The sequence below is a fragment of the Agelaius phoeniceus genome, chromosome 11 (assembly GCF_051311805.1).
Source record: "Agelaius phoeniceus isolate bAgePho1 chromosome 11, bAgePho1.hap1, whole genome shotgun sequence".
In the NCBI taxonomy this organism is placed as follows: domain Eukaryota; kingdom Metazoa; phylum Chordata; class Aves; order Passeriformes; family Icteridae; genus Agelaius; species Agelaius phoeniceus.
The window spans coordinates 6,764,149-6,788,678 of record NC_135275.1 but is presented as its reverse complement, the minus strand read 5'-3'; the positions used below and the strand labels follow the sequence as shown (position 1 = coordinate 6,788,678).

At 41.5% G+C, this 24,530-nt stretch overlaps 1 protein-coding gene across 13 annotated transcripts in view; it reads left to right on the top strand.

The window, feature by feature from the left end:
• The window catches only part of DOCK3 (dedicator of cytokinesis 3), a 186,478-nt gene that overhangs the window by 152,623 nt on the left and 9,325 nt on the right, over positions 1–24,530 (top strand). For 6 of the 13 annotated variants that reach the window (XM_077184554.1, XM_077184553.1, XM_077184550.1 and 3 more), the window contains 14 exons: positions 625–773; positions 5,411–5,497; positions 7,026–7,130; positions 10,902–11,043; positions 11,720–11,886; positions 12,420–12,506; positions 12,965–13,144; positions 14,113–14,196; positions 15,458–15,574; positions 15,989–16,110; positions 17,574–17,709; positions 18,254–18,335; positions 20,221–20,373; positions 23,691–23,809. In XM_077184554.1, the coding sequence (XP_077040669.1) occupies positions 625–773; positions 5,411–5,497; positions 7,026–7,130; positions 10,902–11,043; positions 11,720–11,886; positions 12,420–12,506; positions 12,965–13,144; positions 14,113–14,196; positions 15,458–15,574; positions 15,989–16,110; positions 17,574–17,709; positions 18,254–18,335; positions 20,221–20,373; positions 23,691–23,809 (1,730 nt within the window). The remainder of the gene's footprint in view (positions 1–624; positions 774–5,410; positions 5,498–7,025; positions 7,131–10,901; positions 11,044–11,719; positions 11,887–12,419; positions 12,507–12,964; positions 13,145–14,112; positions 14,197–15,457; positions 15,575–15,988; positions 16,111–17,573; positions 17,710–18,253; positions 18,336–20,220; positions 20,374–23,690; positions 23,810–24,530) is intronic. The other 7 variants (XM_077184557.1, XM_077184560.1, XM_077184559.1 and 4 more) reach the window with 5 other exon arrangements.

Genomic DNA, 24,530 nt, shown 5'->3' with positions numbered 1-24,530 from the left:
TCTCCCAATGTTATGTAATATCTGGCTCATTCTTTGGGAAAGAATTGGCATGAATCAGTTATGGCAGTTGGGAAGGCAAGAAGCTGAGGCCCAGCTCCTTTCCTCAAGTTAAATACTGTCTGTTTATGCCTGCACAACCATATGATTATTGAATTACACTTCAAACATTAAAGTGTTCTTTGAAGAAGATGGATTAAACAAAAATCACAACAGTGGAATGAAATTTAAAGGAAGATTAGCAAAAGCACCATTATATTATCACTTGTCATATTTCCTTGCCTTGCAGTGCTGAGGAAGCACTGGAACGTGTATGGACTCTAATGCTGTGTTGTCCAAGCTCTGTTTACAGCTGCAGGCCCCAAATCTAGTTACAGATCTGAACATCTGACTGTGCATTTAAATCAAGTAGCTGGTAAAAAGAAATTTGACAGATTTGTACCTAAAAATCATGTGCTTCTATTTTAAGTAATTGACTAATTTAATGGCCCCTAAGAGTTGAGATTTTTTTCACAAACTGTAAGTCAGAAATCGCGGACTGTGTCAGAAGCAGGCCTGTGACCTTTAATATTGGCTGTGTTTATGTGCTGTCATTGATTCAGTGTTCCATAACTGCCTTTCCCACAGAGGCTGCATTCACTCTGCTTTTGTACTGTGAGTTGCTGCAGTGGGAGGACAGACCTCTGAGAGAGTTCCTGCATTACCCATCTCAGTCAGAGTGGCAACGTAAGGAAGGTCTGTGCCGTAAGATTATCCATTACTTCAACAAAGGGAAGGTATGCCAACTTCTTCTCTCTTCCAGCAGCTTCCTTCCCTTTTCCTGACTGACTTAGGGGCTTGCAAGCCATCATCTCAGTCCAGTAATCTGGAAGTAAATTTGCATCAAAAGGGTTTATAACGTGACAAATTGGCTCTCTGGACAAAAAAAAAAGATGTGAGGAAAGGTATTTCATTATGTAGGGCATTTGGAATGGGTCAGGGAGGCCAACAGGACAAACACCAAGACATTTTTAAACCTTTAAACCAAGCCTTGAATCAGCTGATGTGGCAAAGTGCTTGTTCCTCAGCTTTTGGGGGGTGGGATTGCATTTTGTAGCTGTCCATGCAAACTGCTGTGCTATGACTCACTTGAGAACTTGTTTTCTGCTTAACCTGCACATGGAAATGGCAGGCAAATGCTATAGGGGTCTCTTTATTGAAAAATATTTAAGTCTTTTCAGTGTCACTTATTTTAAAGTTATTTTCAATTAAAGTGCAATTCCATCCACTGCACAAGAAGAAAATCAATCCATTTCAATTTCATATATTGAGTATGAGTTTTCTACAGTTAATTATATTTTTTTTCAATTACTGCAGAAGTAGATGTTTTAGTCCCTTGTGTCATGGTGTTTTGGGAATAATTCAGAGGTGAACCTTAAAAGTGACATCATCTGTTGGAGTATTTTCAATTTTTTCCCTTCTCTAGGAAAATTCCTACAGTTTATGTTCTTGGGAGATAACATCTATATGTGTGCCTCAGGGCTGATTTTGCCCATGATGGCAGTGACAGTGGCATTAAATACAAATGTGAGTTGGTTCTTATGGGGCTGCCATTCCAGATAATTCATTCCCAGTCCTGGTAATAGGAGTTGCATATGGCAGAAACATTTTCTAAAGAACCTGCAAAAGGAAGTCAGATTCCTATGTGAAGGAAGAAATGGCCCATTTATGAGGAAGTGATTTAGATTTTTCTTTTTTTTTTGTGTGTGTCTGCCAGAGTTGCTCCTTTGTGATAACACTGCATATGGTTCTCTCATTTCAGGAATTTTCAGGGGTTTTCAGACTGCACTTAAAAACAAGTAACTGGCTTGTGCAAATACTGTAGTACTGTACTTTCTGACTAGACAAAGATGATAGAGGCACTGTGGAAAGCAAGTGAGCCTGTATTTTTGACAACAACAGGGAATCCATATACACGGAGAAGTAGAGTAAAAAATGACTGATATAATTAGGCTGTAAAACTCCTAACAGATTATAGAGTGTTAACCTCTTGAGATTTTCTCCCCACTGGATGTTTTTGGAGTTACTTGATTTGTGTTTTAATCCTGCTTTATTACAAATGGTAGCTGAATGATTAAATAATCCACTTAAGCAGTGTGCATGTCATTCAGACTATGGAACTGAGAGATGCTGAGAAGCCAAAGCCTCCTTTTCAGCACTCTTGTTGTGTGACAGGGAGCAGCTCAGGGAATGGAAGAAACCTGCTTCCCTCTACTTGTGTCTGACAGCTTCTTTCTGCACTATCCTGGGATGGTCCCTCCTCAGGTTCTGCAGAGCAGGATTTGTTATTGCCCTTCATTTCTCATGCTGCTCCTGGCCTCTTCCACCAAGTGAGGGTGTTAAGGCAGAGTGTAAAGTCTGTAAAAATTCTGCATTTCTTTATAGGAGAATTTTCTCAGGACAGGAATGGGAGGAAAACTGCCCACAAGGGTGTCTTGTGACATGCCAGTGGCACAGCCTGTGGCAGGCCTGGGATGCTGCAGTGGGTGCAGAGCTGACTCCCACCCTCAGCAGCATCAGCAGCAGCCCTGTGCTGGGAGGGAACATGGTGTTCCAAAGCCCTTTTAGCCTTCACTGGTCATGTGCCTCCTCCTGCTGATTTCTGCTCTGCTGTCAATTGGTCTGTGGCTCAGCTGGCAGTGTGTGCAAGTACATAACTTAAATTGAAGATATTTTTAACCCTCAGTTACAATTTTGACCGTTAAAAGTTCTCTAGTTGAAGACATCTGTGAATGGAACAGTTTGAAGCTGACTGATCATGTTTCTGCACAGCAATACTCAAAATCTACTCAGCCCTTTTGTGTCCAGTTCACTGCTGGATTTATTCCCTGCCAATTCTGAGCAGCTCCCACCATGGCACTGCAGGGTCTGTCCTCCCTAGTGCAGCCAAGTGCACACACAGAGACCCAAAGCAGCATTCCCAAAGCACTTAGGGAATTTTCATCATGTGCTCCATACCCAACACTTGAAATCATTTCTCTTGTGTGCCCTCATGGGAATCATTTCCAAAAGAAATCTGCACACTGGGATGTGAGTGAATAAAGGCTGGCATTCAGAAGGGATGATTGTCTCTACCTGAGCCCCCTTGTGTGCAGTCAGCTGAGAGTTACTGGTGCCATAGGAGAAAGCTGCAATAAGTGCCCTGTGAATGTGGCTTTCAAGTAACACACAGCATGCAAACACATCACAGGTCAGAAAAACAGGAAGCACTAATGAGGAAAATTACCAGTGGAGACATCAGAAGTTATTTGAAGAGGGAAGTGGCACTTGCATGTCACATGGAATTACATATTAATTATCTGTACTGTGAAGATGTTACTTGTTAGCATCACAGATTTTAAAGCTGAATGACCCAATGACCTGGATATCCATTCATTCCTTTTCCCATCTACCAACCATTTTCTCTTTAGGAAGTTACCTGTATGTTGTTGTTCTTCACTTCTTTATCTCATCTTGTATCTGCAGAATACTCAGGTAGCACAGTTGAATTTCTTGGTGTGGAAACTGAGACAAAGAGAGAGCCTGAGTTAGGATGACAGGAATGGTATCAGGGTCCATGGAGAAGAGGTAGTATATAGAGAAATCAGATGTGGTTGCATGTTGTTAATTTAATTGACATCAGAAAAGGAGCATGAAAAGGTTACATCCCTCAGATCATCTGGAGGGAAAACAGCTGGTGAGATTTCTGCTTCTGTCCAGAAGAGAGATTAGAGAGTTAGGTAGGCTTTAGTCACAGCATCCCATCTGGAAGTAAGACTGCTCACACTCTCTGTGGGAAAAAAGCCATTTATTCCTGGCTAGATGTTTTAGAAGTGAACCTAGATCAGCTGAGGACTGAAAATCTAGGTATAGTATCTCTGTAAAGAATGTGCTGCAGCCATAAAAAATGCAGTGGGCTTTGAGTTTGCAAATGCACTTAACTGACTATGGTTGATCTCAGTTCAGTGAATCACTTTGTGTGTCATGGATTTTGACAACCCACAGCAAAAATCCTGTTAATTTGAGATCACAAATACCTCACTAATATTCAGTGTAGTCAAGAAACTGGTCTTTCAGTTCCTTTCCTATTGTGTCTGTTGCTTTGATCTAAATAAATCTCAGGCCTCCCATTCTCCCAAACTACAAATACTATCAGAATATCCAAATTGATTCTGGTATTCTGGTACAATGTTTTATTTAGCAAGTTTTTATTGAAGCTTTTGTAATTAAATGAAGCTAAAGAGCTGTAGTAGGGAAGTGGTAGTAAGGAGAGAACAGACACTACAAATGAAGGCTTAAAGGGAAACACTGTAAACTGCCTCATAAATTATATCAAACAGTAGGGATTCACTTTTTTGTGTGAAGGTAACATGTAAGCAGAGAAACTGTTTCCATATTAAGTGCTAATATTTTACATAATTGCTGTTAATGATTGTTTCCAAGAATTTAAAATATTGCTATTAACATTCTTAGAACTTAAGGTGATAGTCTAACTCACACATCAATTTTGTTTTCACTACAGCAGGGTCCCATGTAAAACAACTGGCAAATTAGCCCAGTAATGCATAATAAAACTTAATCCAGTAAGGGTTCAACTGAGACCTTGGTGCTCTAAGTCCTTTACCATAAGCATGGTAAGAAACAGCCACTCCCCTAAAAGGCTTCCAGTGTGTACAGGTAAAAGGTGATGGAAGAGGAGATTTCAGTGTAAAATGAGCTCTCCAAAAAGCCACTTGAGGTAACAGGAGAGTCCTTCTCTCAGTGTGGGTGTGCCCTAAGTGGGTCTCTGTCCCTCCTGACCTCTGGGATGATGAGTATGGTGTGCTAGGAGAGATCCATTGTGTGGGACTGGGAGCTGAAGAAAAGAGTGGCTTTCTGAATATGGATATTGATTCACTGCAGTAATGCAGGTCAGCTCTGAGGATGTTTTGTGTACTGGAGTGTTCCCACTGCCTGACAGTTTGTGCTTCCAGTGGGAAGGAGCAGCCCTGGAAGGGGAGCACTTTGCTGGAGAGCCAAGCCCTAACTCTGTACTCCAGGGAGTTCTAGTGCAGAAAGCAAAGGAGCTGTTGGGGGTGGGTTGAAGGGGTGTCTAGCACGAAGAGAAATTGTTAGTTTTATTATCTTTCCCAGATAAGTTCCCAGTCTCATAAATGAACTGTCAGAACAAGCAGTATGTGTGTGTAATTTCCACGGAACATATGCCTCTGTTCCCATCTTTTAGAAGGAATTGATCTGCTATTTAATGGAAATGGTTTCACCACATTGCATTTTCCCATCTAATCTCTGCATTTCATACCAAATGAGTTCCCAGAGCTGAGTTTCCATATTGCTGTGAGCTGAGCTGGCAGCAGCATTGTGTTTGCTGTGAGTGTGATTTGCTTTGGCCCCGCAGAGCTGGGAGTTCGGCATCCCGCTGTGCCGAGAGCTGGCCATCCAGTACGAGAGCCTCTATGACTACCAGAGCCTCAGCTGGATCCGGGTGAGTGCCTGCACCTTCCCTCCTTGCACACTCCTGCCTCGTTCCCCAGGCATCCTGCTCTCCTGTCAGAGATCCTGAATTTCAATGTATCACATTCCTCATAGAGCTCCGTGCATTCACTGAGACTCCCTGCCATTTATTCATATTGATGACTTTGTAGGTGCACTGAAATAATTCCAGAGTCTGGTAGCAGTAAAATCCTGTGAGTATATGAAGGCAGCACACACACACAGGAGCTGGGCTTGCTATTGCAATGGCATATTTACATATATTTTTGCGTAAAATATCCTATTTTTTAATATATATTTCATTTTAATTCCAAAAGAATCAAGGACAGCTTGTGCCTCAGTGAGATAAGATGAATGAGAGAGAGAATGAAGAAGACCAATGTTTATAGCATTCTTACCAGTTTACAGGGATCTGGTCCTCTGGTACAATCAAACACACGATGAAATCAGGGCACATTTGCAGCATCATGCTTTAATCAGAAGAAGCTGAAGTTCCTGTTGTTATTTAAAAGCTTTCTGAATGTGAAAAATAGTTCATCTCCTCCTGTCCCCTGGGGTAGCATACATGTATCCAAATTTGAGATTTATGCTGCATGGACATATGCAGTGGTTTAAATTCTCTTTCTAAAAAGTCCAGTTTATTTTTATCTGAAGACACCTGTCTAACAAGGTCTGATAAACTGCACCTCTGAAGAACCTGTTTTCTCCAAAGTGCCCCCAAAGAGAGCACTTGGCTGTGCACTCTCTGTGCCATTCACATCACCACCTTCTCCTTCCTGGACAGGGAGTTCATGTTTGTGGGAACTGACCACAAACCAGGATGCAATATTGTGAGTTAGGGTTCCTTGCAGTGGAAGCAATGGTGTCAAACTGGTTCTTCTCCTTGAAGAGCCACCTTTTGCTACAGTGAAATTCCTGAAGTTCAGTTTGCCAAAGAGTCTGGAAATCCAACTCTTCATCTTTGTTGGCACAATTCCACAAAACTGCTGATTGGAACTAGAAAAAAGTCCTTTTCCTCTTTGCAACCACCTTTTTCTTCCATGTTAAACCTTCTGGTGCACAGAGCTGTAGATTTAATTTTGTTATATCCTTTTTCATGCCTCTCAACTCAATTAAGGCAAACCCAATTAGATGTAATTTTCCAGGCAGTGGTATGGATTTTGATCTGTTGGAGAGAATAGGACACTGTGAGCCAGGCAACGTGGATCTTAATCTCAGCTTTGCCATTAATTCTGCAATGCAAAGAAAATTACATGCAAGACCTGTTTAATTTAAAATAAGATAAACCAGGAAAAATTAATATGTCATCTTGCAAAATGTAAAATGAGTATGGTGATATTCCAGTCTGTTCTACCATGTAGACTGGTTTAATTAATCATTTTTATCTTTAGAGAATTTTGGTCTTTTCATAAAAAATCACGGGGGTAAAAGAGGAATGTGATATTTTAATGAGTGTTGAGATGTCAATGTTTTAAGTGCAGCTTTAAGGGTCTGATAGCAGCTATCTCTTTCCTCCACAGAAAATGGAAGCTACCTATTATGACAATATCATGGAACAGCAGCGCTTAGAACCGGAGTTTTTCAGAGTTGGTTTCTATGGTCGAAAATTCCCATTTTTCCTGCGGGTAAGCCAAACTTGTACAGGATGTGACAAAGTGACCAGGCTCAGAGTAGCTGTTAAGGCTTTGTATTTTTGTTTTGGAGATATGATGCCTACTATTCAGCATATTTTTTTATGCCTGCACAAATAAAAACAGTTTTCTGGCTGAACTGAAGGACACGGTCCACTGGGAATGTTCTTGGGAACAGAGATCAGAAATTTGACTCATGCCACTGTGAATTTTTGATGATCTGCAGATGCAGCACAAATTGCCTCTATATTAAGCAAAATGCTGTATTGCAGCAATGTTGGGTCATTACAACTAATTTTCATCATCTCAAATTATCACACTTTAAAAAAAGTCTCACTTGACAGAATTCTAATCCCAGCCTGATGACTCTTATGCTATGTACAAGTGAAAATTTCCTCTCTTTGACAAAAGCCAAACAGCTTCTTTGGACAAGTCCTCACTTGGAGCTCATTGTCTGCTGGTGTACCAATCCATTTAAAAAGTGAAATTTTCTTCTTTTCCTAATGAGGAATCAAACTTTAAATGGGTATTTGTTTATACAATGTCTTGTTGCTAGTTTAGAGCAAGGAAGGAATATAATCTGACAAGTGCTCCAAGAGCTGCCTGCAAATTGATGGCAGATGCCATTGAATGTGACAGGACAAGGTAACTGGAAGCTTTCAAGGACTGGAGGTGCATGGTTTGTGTTCTCTTTGAAGGAATGGTTGGACAAGAGGTGGTACCAATCAAGGTACACAGGATGAAGCCATACAAAGCCAAGCTGTTTTGAGAGCTGCCCTCTTATACTCCCCTCTGATTATGAAGTTGTTTGTTGTTTTTTTTAAGAAGGATTTCCACATTGGGGTTTAATTATAGTCTTTCAATGGAAACACAGGCAGGGGTAATAAAGGCAAGTTGAAATTAGTCAAGGAGAAGAAATACCAGTGCATAAAGGATGGTGGTTAATGTTATTTGAAGGTGAACAGTGCCAGAATCAGAGAGTCACAGAATCATTTAGGTTGGAAAAGACCTTCAAGATCATCAGTCCAACTTTTGACCAATCATCACCTTGTCATCCAGACCATGGCACCAAGTGCTACGTGTCCACTTGTTTCTTGAACAACTTGTCTCCAGGGATGGTGACTTCATCAGCCCTTCCCAATGCCTGACAACCCTTTCCACAAAGAAATTCTTCCTGATGTCCAGCCTGAATGTCCCCTGGTGCAGCTTGGGGCAGTTTCTTCTCCTCCTGTCCCTTGTTCCCTGGGAGCAGAGCCTGATCCCCCCCCTGGCTACCACGTCCTGTCAGGGAGTTGTAGAGGGTGAGAGGGATCCCCCTGAGCCTCCTTTTCTCCAGGCTGAGCCCCTCCTCCCCAGCTGCTCCTCACAGAATTTAGACTGCAGCAGCCTGAAGCAGTGTGTAGAGGCCCTGCAGAGGAATCCAAAGAAAGAATGGGTGCTGCAGTGTGAACCCAGAGCTGCCCCATGAAGATCTCCAGAGAAAAGTGACAATTCCTGGTTTTATTATTTAACAACAAATATTTCAGCGAGTGAGTGACGACACAGTCATCCTGGCACACAAGCATTCCTAACATCTGAAGTACTGTCAGGGTTTATCTTTTTATCTTGTGGATCCTCCCCTGGATCCTGCATGGCCAAGGTGTTTGACACTGCTTGAGCTTCCTGTGCTCAGCCCTGACTCTTTGCAAAGTGCTGTAACAACGTGGATCCTTGGCTGGAGAAACTACCAGCGAGCACGAGCGTACATAATTATAATCCTTGTTAATTCTGCAATTATATTTGGTAGCAGTACTTCTGATAGCAGATTACTAATGTAGCAATCTCATTAAAAGTCATCCTCCTCCTTTCTCTCCCTAATGATCCATACAGCACACACATTGTGGAGCACAGACTAAGCCCATTAGCAGTCACATCAGCATGGATCACACTGTAAAGAGATTGGAAGCAGCTATTCTAGAGAAGAAAAAGATTTACATGGATTTAAAATCTTCAAATGGATATGGGAGTGATTTAAAGGGATCAAATAACTCCAAGCCCTTTTCTCATATATTTTTCTATTGCTGTATAGCTTAAGACAGAAAATAACCACTTCTTTCTGTATCTTTGATTTTTGAAGACCCTTTGTCTAGAAAAGTCATTGTTCATGTTTCCATGAATTCTGCATCTATTTCTAGCTTTTCTGCATAAGTAAATTTAAATTACAACTGTCCATATCTTCCATCTACCAAAAGTTCAAGTAAGGCCTGACAAGCCATGTTTTGAGACCTTGTGCTGGCATCTGTCTGAAGTCTTATTTAATTTAGCTTTGAGGTGTTTTGAGGGCATTATTTTTAGAATCACAATAACTTTATTTATAGGCTTACAGTTTTCTAGATTGCTGCAATCAAAAGGTAAAACAGAGAATACAGTAAGTGTCATGAAGAGATTCACCTTCAAACGCGGGCTCACTCCAAATTTAATAATAGCTGCAAAGTTTGAGCATTACAGACTGAACTGTCAAGATTCATCATGTGATTCTTCTCCCAGTCCATTGGCTGCTGTGACTGATGCATACAAAGTGACACATGTCACAGCCTGAACAGGAGATCCTTTCCACAAAGTTGAAATGCAAAGCCAAAGATAACTGAACTCCTTGGCTGTGTTTTATGATCTGGTTTTGCTACTTTCCCTTCGATTTTCCTACCAAGATCAAGAACTGCTTGGCCACATCCCTTTTCCAGAGCAATTAACAACACATTCTTGAATATACTGCAGTCTCTAAATGCAATAAATAAAAGACTGTTCTTTTTTATTAAATTTTTTAATTGTTTTATGAAGGTGAAAAGCCTCCCTGTTCTTCTGGTTATTATTTGTATGAGAGTTTAAACTACCAAAATTAGAGAATTTGCCTGCTTTGATTGATATTAATACTGATGAAAATTGTGGTTTGTGAGGGTTAAGACACTGGAATACAATCTTCCTGACACTGAGGAATTTAGAAATCCTTTATTGTGCTGTTTGGAGTTAAGAGATAGCTCAAAAAGCATCCAAGAACTCTGCACAAGTGCTTTAATGCCTCAAGAGTCATCTAAATGCAGCTTTCCATTATTAGCAGAAATGAAATTTTGTTCATCAAGAGTAAAGTGCTTTTAGGGCTGAAGGGGAATTTGTTAAGTGGCCACTGAGAATTGTTGGTAAAGCTTTTCTGTATTACTGTACTATTGACAGGGGAGTTCCTGAGCATGTATTGTTCATCACCATCAGGGCTGGGTTGTATGGCTGTGATAATACAGCAGTGATTAAACAGTGATTTTTGTGAATAGTTTGTTGCAACTTCTTTCCAAGGAGAACTGATAAAATGATAAACACATATCTCCCTCTGTTCTATCAGAAGCTCAGGACTTTTATCCATCTGGTATAAACTGTATTTGACAGCAGCTTTCCCAGCGTAGAACAGCCAAGCTGGTGACTTAAGTTTTAGTTGATAGGTTTCAGTATAGTCCAATTAAAAATAGTGCCTTTTCCGAAAAGCAGGTAAGAAGGAACCACAAGACTGAATGCTGGGTGTGCCTGAATCAGAGATCAGTGGAATAGTCTCCTCATTCATCACTTCTTCATGAAATACATTGTAAAGAAAAAGGAAGGGATAAAATACATCTGCTCTCATGTTAGCTGCTCACATTGCCAGTCATTTATCTTTGGTTTTGAAGTAACATTTAAAGTGAGACAGAAGTCACTAGAATTTAACTTATTTTAAGGACTAATTTACGCTTGTCCTTCTTGCAGAACAAAGAATATGTGTGTCGGGGCCACGACTATGAGAGGCTGGAAGCCTTCCAGCAGAGGATGCTGAGCGAGTTCCCCCAAGCCATCGCAATGCAGCACCCAAACCACCCCGACGACTCCATATTGCAGTGTGATGCCCAGTGTATCCTTCTGTGAAAGGGTAAACGCTCCCTGGAGCTGGGGCAGAGCACAGAGGTAGAGCTGCATATGGACAAAACCAGACCCTGTCTGCAGCAGGCAGTAACTGGTTTGTTATGGGACATGGTGTTGGAGAGAGCGGTGAATTTTTATTTGGGGAGTAGTGCAGGTCATGTTCCATGTAGAAGGGAAAGGCTGTGCTCAGTCATATCCATGTTTTAATGCTTTACCAACAGCACTGGCATCGCACACAGCGTGTGTCCTTAGGAGTATTCCTCATACCTTCTCTGGGCCATTATTTTGTTGGGAACAGATACTAGTTCCAAAGCACTATTTTCCATTCTGCTTATATTTTACTTTTTTGCAATTTCCCTTTTTTTAAAACTGTTGAACCTTTTTATACCCAAGGCTGTGAATGTCATTCTTCTCACTGGTCACCTGTACAATGCTCAGTGCATTTAAGGACTGAACCACATCACATTTAAGGGGACTGCAGGGACTTTGCAGAGCTTAGTCATGGAACCAGCACTATTTGGCTTCTGAGAGAGCAGCGTGGATACTGTGCAGGATTGGAACCGTAATGTCACTGTCAGCAAATGGAGCCTCCTGTGTGGGTTGCTGTTTCCTATTTGTCTTTCCTAACACATGGATAAAGCTTTCTTTGACTGCACAATTTCCAGATTTGCAGATCTATGCAGTGACTCCCATCCCAGACAATATAGACGTGCTGCAAATGGACCGTGTCCCCGATCGCATCAAGAGCTTTTACCGCGTCAACAACATCCGCAAGTTCCGCTACGACAGACCCTTCCACAAGGGCCCCAAGGACAAGGAGAACGAGTTTAAGGTACAAGTAGCAAATAAGCCGTGCTTAAGTGTTCATCTCTTCAAGGTGAATACTGTTTTCTTATTTTATGCTGATAGAGCCTTTTAGATAATCCTGATTTGATAGCCAGATATTACAGCCACGCAAGTAACAGGTTAAGTCCACGGTCTGATTGAATATTGTTGAGTTCTGACCTGCTTAAAGCATTGTCCAGTTTAAAGGTGTGTTATTTTAGTGCTCAGAGACACTGTTTGTTTGGCTGGACTTTTTTTTTTATTACTGACATATAGGTCTACAATGTCTTTTTGGGTCCCATGACGCAACTGGTGATTGGAGAAGTTTTAAAAATTAATAGAAATGCTGAATGTGTTGTTTCAAGCATACTGAATTCCTGGTTTGTTGTTTAAGTGACTTTCAGGAAGACCTTCTACAGAATCAATGCTTGGGAGGTTAATGCATTCTTTTCTGAGCCTTGCCCCCTTTGCACTTGTAGTAAGAGTACAGAGGATGTGGTTGTGATCACTGTTCCTCACAGCCTCAATTACTCCTTGCAGAGCTTGTGGATTGAACGCACTACTCTGACCCTGACTCACAGTTTGCCTGGGATCTCTCGCTGGTTTGAAGTGGAGAGAAGAGAACTGGTAACATTGATAATTCCTGTAATTGGGGGTCGAAATGATGAGTTACTGAGGACAGGGGATAGGCAGCTTAAAACTTGTTGGGCTGAAATCTTGCAGTTTAAAATGGTGTTTACCAAGAGTTAAATACATCCTTTTTCTACAACTTCATTTAAATAATGGCTGAATGTAACCAGGGGAATTGTATTAGCTAACAATATAATGGAGACAGTGCCAAAAGGATGGAATAATTGCATTGCTGCCATGTCTTTGGTATATAGAAAGACATCTATTATTGCAACCGAGTGACCTGAAATCCAGCACTGCCAACAGTGGAGTTTGTTAATGTAGCTAATTTTCTACAAAGCAGTAAAAGCAAAGGGAGCTCACTGAACAATCCTGGAGTACCATTTTATTACAAGGAAGATAATAAATCTCAGTGAAGTGTCCACAGAATTAAAGTATATTTTATTGCCTTTGAGGTTGAAGTAAGTCCTTTGGAAAATGCCATTCAAGTGGTTGAGAACAAAAACCAGGAGCTGAGGACACTGATAAGCCAGTACCAGCATAAACAAATGCATGGCAACATTAATCTTCTCAGCATGTGTCTGAACGGAGTGATTGATGCCGCCGTTAACGGGGGAATTGCGCGGTACCAGGAGGTGAGCCAGGCTCTGCTTCTCATTGAGCATCACCCTTCCTATTTGCATTTCTGTTTCAATTACAGTATGGCTTAATAAGATAAGAAATTCTCATGTGCATTATCTAAAACTGGGGTTATACCCCCTACTTGGTTATTCTGCATCAGTGCTTGCATAGCCACGTGCAAGGAGGCTCCAGGGGTGGAGCTGGGATCTCACATGGAAATAGGTACAGGTAACAGCAGGGTTTCTCAAAGGTGACACTTGGCTTATCTGGAAATCCTCACTTGGCAGGTGAAACAGTGACACAGCTTTTTTAATACTGCTTATATTATAAATTCATTTTGCAATAGAGGCTGTGGGACTGGTGGTAACTGATTAGGTCTGGAATCAGGAAAAAGCACTAATTCATGCTATTGAACCATTATCCTTGCTGACGGGATAATTTCAGACTCACTGTAGAACTAAACTGATGTTAAATACAATATGTTATCCAGCATTATCTCTGGCAAGCTGTTACTTAAACTGAGCATTGCAAAAGGTAGGTTTAGGGTAAAATACTGAGAAATTGCAGGAGTGGTTCAGGGATTTGGGTTGGTCTTCGCAACGGAGCCATGGAGAGAATGCTCTTCAGGCTTTACATCAGTTGCCAATTTACTCACTAAATTCCTTTAGCTTTAGGCAGTTATGTGAAGGAAACTATAAAATTCAAATAACTGGAAGATACAAGGCTTAGTGGTATTGCTCATCACTGTCACAGGGGGAAACTTGGTCAGAGTCATGATTCAACAGAATCCTTTCAGCTGCCAAGCCCATTTTCTCTGCATCCCAGAGTGCTAAAGAACAATAAAATTAAGCTCTGCTGTTACCTTAATATATTTTTTGTTTTCCTAAGATTTTTGGACCTTTTCCTTTCATCCTTTGACTCCAAGTTATGATGAAACACCTTCCTATAAGCAAAAGCCACTTTTTTTTTCCTCTTCCTGCAGGCCTTTTTTGATAAGGATTATATCACAAAGCACCCTGGAGACGCAGAGAAGATCACCCAGCTCAAGGAACTCATGCAGGAACAGGTACTATTTTTCAGGTGCAGAAGAACATTGCTACATTGTCTGGATTCATCAGCAGTCAGTCTAAACATCAGATCCAACTGATTCATTCACAAGCAAAAGATTTTTGGTACAGGAGACCTAAATACATTCAAACAAAAAACAAGAGGGAAGTGGGCAAGGCGATTATGACAAGTCACCTTATGGGATGTGAGGAAGCTCAGCTGAAAGTACATTTATTTTGTTTTCTACATTTATTATCCAACAGACATCTTTCTGCATTTCAAGCCTGCCATTCATTTTTGGCATTTTGAACTATGTCTTCCTAGCAAATTTCAAAGATAATCGGAGGCAGGACAGGTCAGGCTTGAGATTAAAGTGGCAGAGCCGTGTATGAAAACTTAATGCCTATTTATATTATCTGCAGTTTTATTTTTCCATAGTGTCCTCTTTGAAACATCTTGGTAGATAAAGCTGCGGGATGCTTTGATGGGAATGAAATCAGATAATCACCTCCCTCTTAACTGAAAGTTTGGAAAGATATACCCCATTAAACAATGTGCCCAAATCTGAATAGAGCTACTAGGTTTGTTCTTCAACAAATCACTGAATTGCATTTCAGATTCCCCATCTGTAAAATAATGCTTATCTCCCATCAATCCTCAGGAGATGTTTGAAGATTAATTAGTTATTGTTTGTACAGACTTTGGATCATGTAGGGAATAACATACATCTTAAGCCTCCTATCGTTGCTATTTTCTTTCATCTGAGACCTTATATAATCTCATTCAATCATTAATATTATATGTTTGTCCTTTGGAAAAGTGACCTTTAGAAGTAACTAATGAGGAACAGGAGGAGTGACTGCGTGTGCCACACTGCTGCTGTTCATCTCAATTATCAGAACCTCCTTTTAGAAGTCTCTGCTGGCAGCTCAGACCCTGTCCCTGGCACTGGGAGGAGTTTTTGTCACAGGGCATTATCTGTGTGAGGGTATAATGCTGTTCACTCTGCAGAGAGAATCCAGCTGTTTTTTGGGGTTTTTTTTGCAGTTATCTCCTAAGAAAAGCAATGCAACATGACAGGAATGTACTTGTCTCACACTTAAATACTTGTTGGAGTAGTATGAACTTGCCAGGACTCCAAGGCTTGGCTTAATTAGCAGCAGTCTTATAATGGACAGTGGCATATTCCTTGCACATTGCCAGAACTGCAGGACAGACTTCTGTTCTCTCTCTTAGACACAGTTTATTTGGGTTTCTGATGTTGCATTTTCTTTTTCCAGGTACATGTCCTAGGAGTGGGTCTGGCAGTCCATGAGAAATTTGTACACCCCGAAATGCGTCCCCTGCATAAGAAACTGATAGATCAGTTCCAGATGATGCGATCCAGTCTGTACCACGTAAGCCAAAAGTCACTTTTCCCATTTTGAATTATATGATTAAACATCTGTCAATTGTAGTAAGGTTCACAAAAGAACTGGGCTGATACAGCATTGATTGAACCTACTGGACTGCCAAATTACCAATGGAATTCTTGATTTTTGTGCAAGAAGGCAGTTGTAGAAAATACGTTAACTTGGCCTTTCAGCAAGAATTGTTAATGTTTGTATGTTCTTTGTTGTATCACAGAGCAACTGTAAAGCTTAATTTTCAATTGCTATTTCACATAGCAGAAAATTATGTAAGATAGAGGAAGATTAACAGGAAGTGTTGGATGTTCTCTTCAAAAGAAGTCCCATAACTGGAAGTAGCATGAATGAAGAAAACTGGCATTTTTCCATGAGTGACTTAGCTGAAGTGTGTTTGCTCTGCAGGAGCTGCCTGGTTTGGATAAGCTGAGCCCAGCCTGTTCTGGCTCCAGCACCCCCCGCAGCAACGTGCTGGTGTCTCACGGCCCCATGAGCCCCGAGAGCATCAAGCTGGTGCATCGACACAGGTAACCCCTCCCCTCTCCTTCCCAACACCAGGGGCTCTGCACGCTGTTCCACCAAGGCTCCAGCATGCAAGGAGTGTTAGCAGGACTGCAGGAGGGCAGCAGGAGTTCAGGCAGCAGTGCCTTTTGTCTTCACTCAGTGCTAATTATTGAAGTTGGACAATTGGAATAAGAAAGTTGAGAAATCCAACTTGCAGCAAATGCTGAACACCTTCAGGTGTGACTCCATCACTTTACTTACTGTAGAGGCAGAAACACAAATCTGCCCCTCAGTTCTCCAGACTCAATCTGACTTCAGAGGTCTCAGCCTCTCCTGCTTCTGTTGCACCAATAGCAAATAACTGGGTCCTTATCTACGATAAAATTGTATGGCTTGTATGGAACCCAACTCAATATGTGCCCATTTGGAAGGATCAAAATTGTTAACATCATTATTTTTATAATTCTGGCTAACTCAGAAGCCAAATACAAGAAAGGCTGCTGTGGTGTTTTGATCAGCACATAAAAAAATGACCCTGTGGTGCTTTTTCAAACTGAATGCCCATATATTAAATCTAAGATAATGACAGAGGATAAAAATTGTCATTACAAGGACAAAATAGTGGTTTTTATATCCAGACAACATTGCTTATTTGAAAATGCTAATTGCTCTTCTGTGTTTATTTTTCTTACTGGGTCACTATATTTTAGCTGGTTTTAAAGGCTGGCATAAAAAGCTGTGGAAGTTGGTCCATGAATCCAGGATGGTGACATTCTTTATGCTAGTACTGAGTAGCTTATACTGCTCCCATGGCTTAGCAGTTGATAAACAGTATCTGGGTGATAGCTTTTTTTCCCCTCAAAATTCCTCACTTTGAAAAGGCTTCTTTAGTTTTTAGGACAAACTAGGGAAATGCTGTAGTGTACAGTGTATTTGTGTGTGTGGTTCAGAGTGACAAAGAAAAGTTCATTCCTTGAGGGAGATCAGGGTACAGCCTGCACACCAGCTGGGCTGTATTAATGTACTGTCAGCTACAAAATTGCCTTCAACTGCAATGCTGAGGCCCAATACATGCAATAAGGAAAACTGGATTTTGACCCGTGTGTCTTGTGCTTGGATTCCTTTGGAATGGTTTTTTTAAGCTGCTCCCACTCAGCATTAAAAATATGAGTGGTTTCAGTGTGTTCTGTTATAAACAAAACAAATATGCACCCAAGGTCTTAATGTGACATTACCCTGGGTTGGGGTTCTGAAATTCAACATCCTATATACTATTCTGTTTTGTCTGTAATCTTCTTGTCACCTCTTTCATATTTACCCACATTTATGGATTTGTTTGAGCTCATTTGGCCTTTTCAAAAGTGTTTGACGTCTAGAGGTGACCTAAAGGAGCAGGTAACTGCAGGTACTTACTAGTTTGGAAAAAAATCAGGCTTCACAAACAGGTTTAAAAAATAATTATGCCCTTGCTCTGTTTTTTTTCCAGCCCACTGAACATGCTTGGTTCAGTCCGACACTCCTCATCCTCTCTGTCGTCGCACACCTCCAGTGAAACAGGGAACCTGGTTATCCTGACAGACAGCTCTGTGGGGGAGACTGCTGAGGATATGTACCACATGCAGGTACAGCTCCAGCACAGCCAGCAGTGCTGGCTGGGAACAGCACAGAACACCCTACAGAGGGTTTTGCTTAGGAGCAGTACACTTTACCTGTGCACATGCTTGGATCTGTCTGTGATATTTTTTTTCAAAGAACTGGATAGGTAGAATCTAACGTTGTTCAAGAAATATGACAGTAACTCACTAGATTAACTTTGAAAAGAAATCCCCTGTGTTTGTACAGTGACTGTGGTACTGCAGTCCAAGGTCACCCTGCTGCTTTCAGAAAGTGAGATTTTTGTCCCATTTTGTTAACCTGCCCTGTTGAACATGTGCAGTTAGTGCAGCTCTTGGTTTGGGGAGGCGGAACAAGTCCCACAGTCCTGAGTGCAGGTTAGCAGTGGCCTGCACTGAAGCTGGGCAGAGGCTGCCCTGGCCCATCTGAGACAGGTAAATCCCTAAGGCACTGATGTGCTCAGGTCGCTCGATGGTTTCTCTGCCTCCTGTTTATCCTAAGCCCAGGTACCAAGGCTCAGTCACCAATGCCTCTGTTTTATCCTCATCCCAGGCTAGTCCTTCCACCTCCAGCCTGAGCTCCACTCACTCAGCACCATCCCAGATGATTAACTCTGCCCCTTCCAGCGCTCGAGGTAAGCATGGACAGGCCCTGCTGGGGGGCACCTGCAGGTGCTCCCTAAAGCTGGCAACCTTGCTGACTTACAGGTGAAACACCACCTACATTGACATGTAACACTGTTTCTCTTTTGGACATGTAAATACCTCTTCAATATTTTTTCTTTACAAATGGTTTAATTCCCCATTTAAGCTTTTTTTCATCCGTATATCAAATGTATTTCTAATACATGCTGGTTTCAGGCAGTTGAATTTCATAATGATTTCCATTGTTCCACCACAAAATTGTGGCAGGCAGTCTAGAGGAAAACAAGAATAGTCCTCAGTATAGTACTTAAAAGAGAGATCATGAAGACAAAGGCAAAGAAATAATTTTACAAGCTTAAAGATATTATGACAAAAAAGGACTTGAGGCAGTTTAGCAGAAACATGTGTATACCAAAGTAGATGTATAGGATGAATGTTGAAAGATAGGAATTTTAAATAATGGAGATAAAGAAGGGCTTCCCTGCTGGGAAATTCTTGAAGAAAGGAAAAATATAAAAGCAGACTCTGGGGTACTCATATTGCCTTTGTGTTACAGTAGCTGGTCTTGATATTGCTAATTATTTTCTTCCCCAGCTGAAGCAAAACCACTCTGTGTGATCTCCTGACTTTCACAACTTCTCTTCAAGGTTTTTGGTTTTTTCCTCTCATTTTGGATTCTCAGTTGCAGGTTCTACACCTCTTTTCACAGGCCTCTGAAGAAGGTGCCCAGGATATAGTCAGAGATAAAGGCTGATATTTAAATCTTACCCCTTTTCCCATACAGGGGAATTCTGTGTCTCCTGATGGAGAGGGAATATGGAGAAGAGCCCTTTCTCTCAAGCAGTCTTGGGGCTTTTTTGCTCCATCTGCCAGTAAAATCCTAATTGACTGGCTGTTGTTATGACACAGATGCAGCAAGGTGATTTAATTGAGGGATCAGATGGAGTAGAAAGGTGAGAAGTGAACATCTTCAAATAAAGGCGAATAGCTGCTCTAATTACCAAGGGCTGGAAGGAAAATCATGACAAACAGTAAGCTGGTGAAACTGGAATATCAGGAGAGGGAAGATGGAACTGAGGAGAGGGCTATCATGTCAGGAAGAGGTCCCTGAGTGGATGTGCCTCAGCTGGCATGTGAATCTTTGGGGGGATCTGAAGGCTTTGCTGCTGTACTGTTTCACGCTGTTTTCCACTTTACAAGTCCAGTGACAGGCTCACAGTGACAGGCTGTGACAGGCTGTGACAGTCTTCCTGAGCCTGGTGACTGCAAAGCATCACCAGCTTCCCTCTTTACGGTATTATTCACTGTTGCTTAGAAACCAACGTGATGAATGTTTCAAAGGCTCTGGGCTTCTGGGTGAGCCAACAGCACCTCCCAGGGATGGGACCCAGACAGATTTCAAATGGGAAACAGTAAGAGAAGTAATGAGTTTGAAAAGTATTTATATAGCCTGTGATACAATGTTTCCTCTCTGCTGTTCCGTTCACTTCTAGATCAGGTGAGCACAGCATTCAGACATTACCCAGTCGTGGGATTTCACTTCTAGTAAGGTCTCAGATGCAATCTGTGTTTCCCAGTATGCCAGTCACTGTCCTGGTTATTACAACACTGCTGTTGGAAATGGAGCTCTTCCTAATGAGAAAAAGCCCTTATACTTAATTCCACTGTGATAATGCAGCTGTGTTCTTCTCCTTGGTGATTCTTCCTTTTGTTTTGTTTTTTAACTGGGTGAATTTGATGCTTGTGAAAATGAGACCAGTATCACTGGCTGGAGCAAGGTACTTCACAGACATGACATGCAGCTCTGCCAATGCACCTCTATCCTTTTTTTTTTTTCCTTTTTTTTGGTATTTATTTATATTCTTTTTAATTTAGCGCTGGTGAAAGGTGCTGGATTGACACCACTGGAGGCTGAAGCCCTCTATTTCCCCACAGAGCAGATACAGCATGGGCGGCAGCTGTGCAAGTTCCCCCACGCTGCCCCCACCCATGTGCCTCATCTCTGTCCTGGAGGGACCACCTCTAGAGGTGAGAGGATAGTTCAGTCTCCATGACCCATCCAACCCCTGGCCTTTCTGCTGAGACTGCCACCAAAGCTACAAGAGTCACGATGCTGCAGCTGAACACTGGTCAGATGGGAAGTGGACAAAGGCCAACAATTCATTTCGTAAAGGCCACCTAAATTTATCAACTTAACATCTTTGCCACCTGTGGCTTTAACCTGAGCATGGTTGGGTAGGATTTCTAGGGTTTAGCCTGATTTTTAAATGCTTCTCTCATTTATTCAAATGATAATGCAGGTACTTAGACCACCTTCTCTGTTTTACTGCAGAGTCCTTTCCTGAGGAGATGGGTATCTTTAAAACAAATTAGTTCCATCAGTGACCAAAGGAAGCCATGACCTTTTGTATTAAGAATCCAGGAATTTAAATTGTTCTCCACTTCCAAAAAATTACCCTTTTATGGATTTTTAAAATAGCAACACAGGTGATTCTTTGGCTTGTCCAAAGAAAATAACTAAGCTATTAATCTATAAAGAATTTTTAAAGGATAGTCATCAGGAAAGTTGATCAATTATTTGATTTTATCACTGTTACAGAAGTCTTAGAACTGAACCCAGAATACTGCAAGAATTTTCTAATTCTGTGCTAACAGTAGACATTATTACAAGTATGTATCTCTCAGTTTTCACCTGGCTTGACCCTTGAGTAGTTTCTTCCCTGTCAGGGAAGCACCACTGTTGTTGTGTAAAAGGTCAATAAGAAATTCAATTCGGTTTCACTTCGTTTGAGTTGGCTCATGAGGCACTGCTGAACTTTACTGCAGTTAAAAGATTACACAAGCCAGGGATCAGAAAGCAAGAAACTACCTCAAAAAGGCCTGGAGAGAGCTAGGAGTGAGCTAGGGTTTATCAGTAATTTAACTTAAAATATAATTAGGACTCCTCCAATGCACTCAAAAAGCAATGCCCACATGACACTTGACTGGCCTCTAAAGGCATCCCTGCTGCTTCCTCAACACTGTCCTCTGTACACATGTAGAAATTGAGTCCTGGTGTCTTACTCAGCACTTCACAAGAATACATGTACTTATATTAAAACTTCCTTTTTTAAATCAAAAAAATTAGTATTTGGTGCAGGAGCAAACTTTTCATAACCATAATAAAAATGATGAACCAGAAGAGATTAAATGATTTTGGAGTTTACATTAATGTTCAGTTTATTCCTTAAAATTCATACTTGTCACAAGTGGATTAATATATTTATAATTTCAAAAGCAAAACTATCTCTGGCCTTAGCAGAGGTTTTCCTTTCTCATTAGAAAGTACCTGCAGTGCTGCACACATCAAGTGCACCAAGCTACATGCTAAAAGGAGTAAACCCTGGCACATGCTGCAGCATTTTATTATGGCCACTGTCTGCTCTGGAAGCTTTAGAAGCTTTTTTTGACTTTGCTGTTTTAAGTTTTGCCAGCCAGAAGCTGCGGTTATTGTGCTATCTGTCCAAAGCAGCAATACTTACATTTTGTTTGCAAACTGGACACCTGGCATAATCTGTTACCATTTTATAGCTATAGTTAATGACAAATGTAGGGTACCAGTTTTTTAAACTACACTCTGCCAGCACATGTGGGATTTTTTAGGTCTTGCAGTCCAAGGTCTTTTGACTCTGTAATCCCATATAAACTGACAGCAGGTAGAGGTGGTTTGGTCTTTGATATAAAAGAGCAAGGATGACAAGATAAATAAAAAGAAAGTTTGCAGTGTAGGTTGTGCTGTGCTGTAGTTCTGGGCACACCTAAAAGTTCAGCATCTTAACATTTGTCCTGCAGAACAGGACTATCTGTGACCTGTGAGGAAAAGACTCAGCACAAAGCGTTAACACTGTGTTCTCCAAGCTAATGTTGTACATAAAGCAAAGAATGTCGTCTAATTATGTTTCTGTTCTATGTCTGGGGAGAAAATGAGTTCGGGACTAGAATGCAGATACTCTGCTACTGTTCATGTCAGAGTGGGGGTGTAGATTAATCTGGCATCTGCCCCCCTTCATGGAAATGTTGCAATTGTAGGACTTTATCCTGCATTCTACTGGACACATTGTTCCTTCCACTGTGTGCTGAATATTAGTCCCCAAAACTGCATGTTTGCTTTTGCTGGGGTAAAAGCTGCATCAGCCAGCACCAATGCCTTTGCTCATATGTTGGAGTGCTGTCCAGGTAATGTGTGTGGTTGTGGAAGTTTGCCAGAGGGGGCATGTATTCCCCAAAAGCCGGCATGGCTCTGTAATGCGCTGTGTGCTGCCATCTGTTCAGTGCGTGTTTGTGACGCAATCAAACAATCAGTGCAAATTACAGCTCACTTCAGCAGCTTCACAACATCAATCCTGCCTAATATTGTGCATCCCAAGGGTTGTGTGTATCAGTAGTGTCAGAATTTAGGAAGTCACTAATGAGAATCATTCTTCTGGCAAACCCACTGTCAGCTGTTGCACATCAGAAGGTGTATTGTTATGTGGCACTCATCTTGAAGGACATGAGTCCCAAGTAATTCCACCTGCCAGGAAGCTGTTACATGAAATACCCCAATATCTTACATGACAGCTAGACAGATAACTAATTGATAAATCTTATTATTCCTTATTATCCCACTTATTATTCCTACTACAAAACTCCAAGCATTGGTAAATGTCTGGTGTCATCAAAGGGCTCAGTACAGCAACACAATAGTAATCATCATTACAGCAGCATTGTAAGCAAAGTGCCTCTCACATTTATAGAATATGCTATTTATTATTGGGGTTGGTTTGCTTTAACAAGAGGAAGCTGACCAAGATAGCACCAATCAAATGGCAACATTTACCTCTATCCAGAACCAAGGAATAAAGTATTTTCCCATAGATTTCTGCTTTAACTGAATGGTGTATCTCAAGCTTTTATCCCTTCCTTCCACATTCAGTCCTAAAATGAACAATTTTATGGCATTTCTGTAACTCTACAATACTTTATGGAGCAAAGGAGCATTAAGCACAGCCACAGCTGATTCCACACAGATGCCCACTTTTTTTTGTTTGAAAGGAGGCACTTTGCAACATACAACTAGGGACACACACATCTTACACACCCTACGTGCTATGTCCTTAATTGTATATAAGAAGCCAGTTCCTACTCCATCCTCGTGCTATGCACCCACCAACAGCCAGCTGCTTAGTGGGCTCAGCACCATGTTCCCTTGAGTCCTGTGAGCTCATGTGTCCGAGCCAAGTGCACAGGAGAACTGAGAGCCCTGGGCATGCAGAGACATGGCTGTTGTTTGTCCCGTGTACGTGATTTTTCTCACTTGTTTACAGGCTCTCCCTCTCTACCAGATAAGTACCGCCACTCTCGGGAGATGATGATGTTGCTGCCAGCCCACCGGGACCGACCGAGCAGCGCCATGTACCCCGCAGCCATCATGGAAAACGGACAGGTAGCAGCTCTCATTTCTGCTGGCTCACTTCAGCCACCTCAAACTGTGCCTGTAGTTTTGCTGGCTTTGACCACCTTAAAGCTTTCTTTTGTAGTTTTGGAAAGCACAGCAATTTAGGATCATTCTCAGAGGTGAAGCAGAGCTTTCCCTGTTAGTCCACCCCTGGAGGAACTCACTGTGGCAGTTGAGTGGTACAAGCTGTAGTGACTACTAAAAGGGCAGATGCATCCTGTGAAAATGGACTCATTTCCCAACTTTATCCTGTGAGCCCTGGTCCATTGCAAGTTGTCACACCATTTTCTTTATTTGTTTAGAACCATGGCCATCCATCCTACAGTCTAGCCTCCAAGTTCATTCTAAATAACTTTATGATTTCCAGAGGTATCAGAAACCATGAGAGGTTGAAATAATATTCTGATACATGGGTTTAAAAAAAATCTGTGCCCTAATTTCCAGGGACAAATTGAAAAGTATGCCTATATGTAAGCATTTAAATCTCACCCTGGCCTGCACTGTTGAGAGGCATCTCCTGATCCTGCCCACTTATCACACTTGTATTGGAGAGCTGTCTCAAAGCATGCAAAGCCAAAGATAAGCTTCAGAGGGAAAACAATGTATTCCAGCTGCTAATGGGCACAAGGCCAGGCTAGAGCTGGTCTGAAATAACTCCTCCTGAGAGCAGGAACTGTGGGCCCTCAGCACTGTTACACCCTAGGGATCC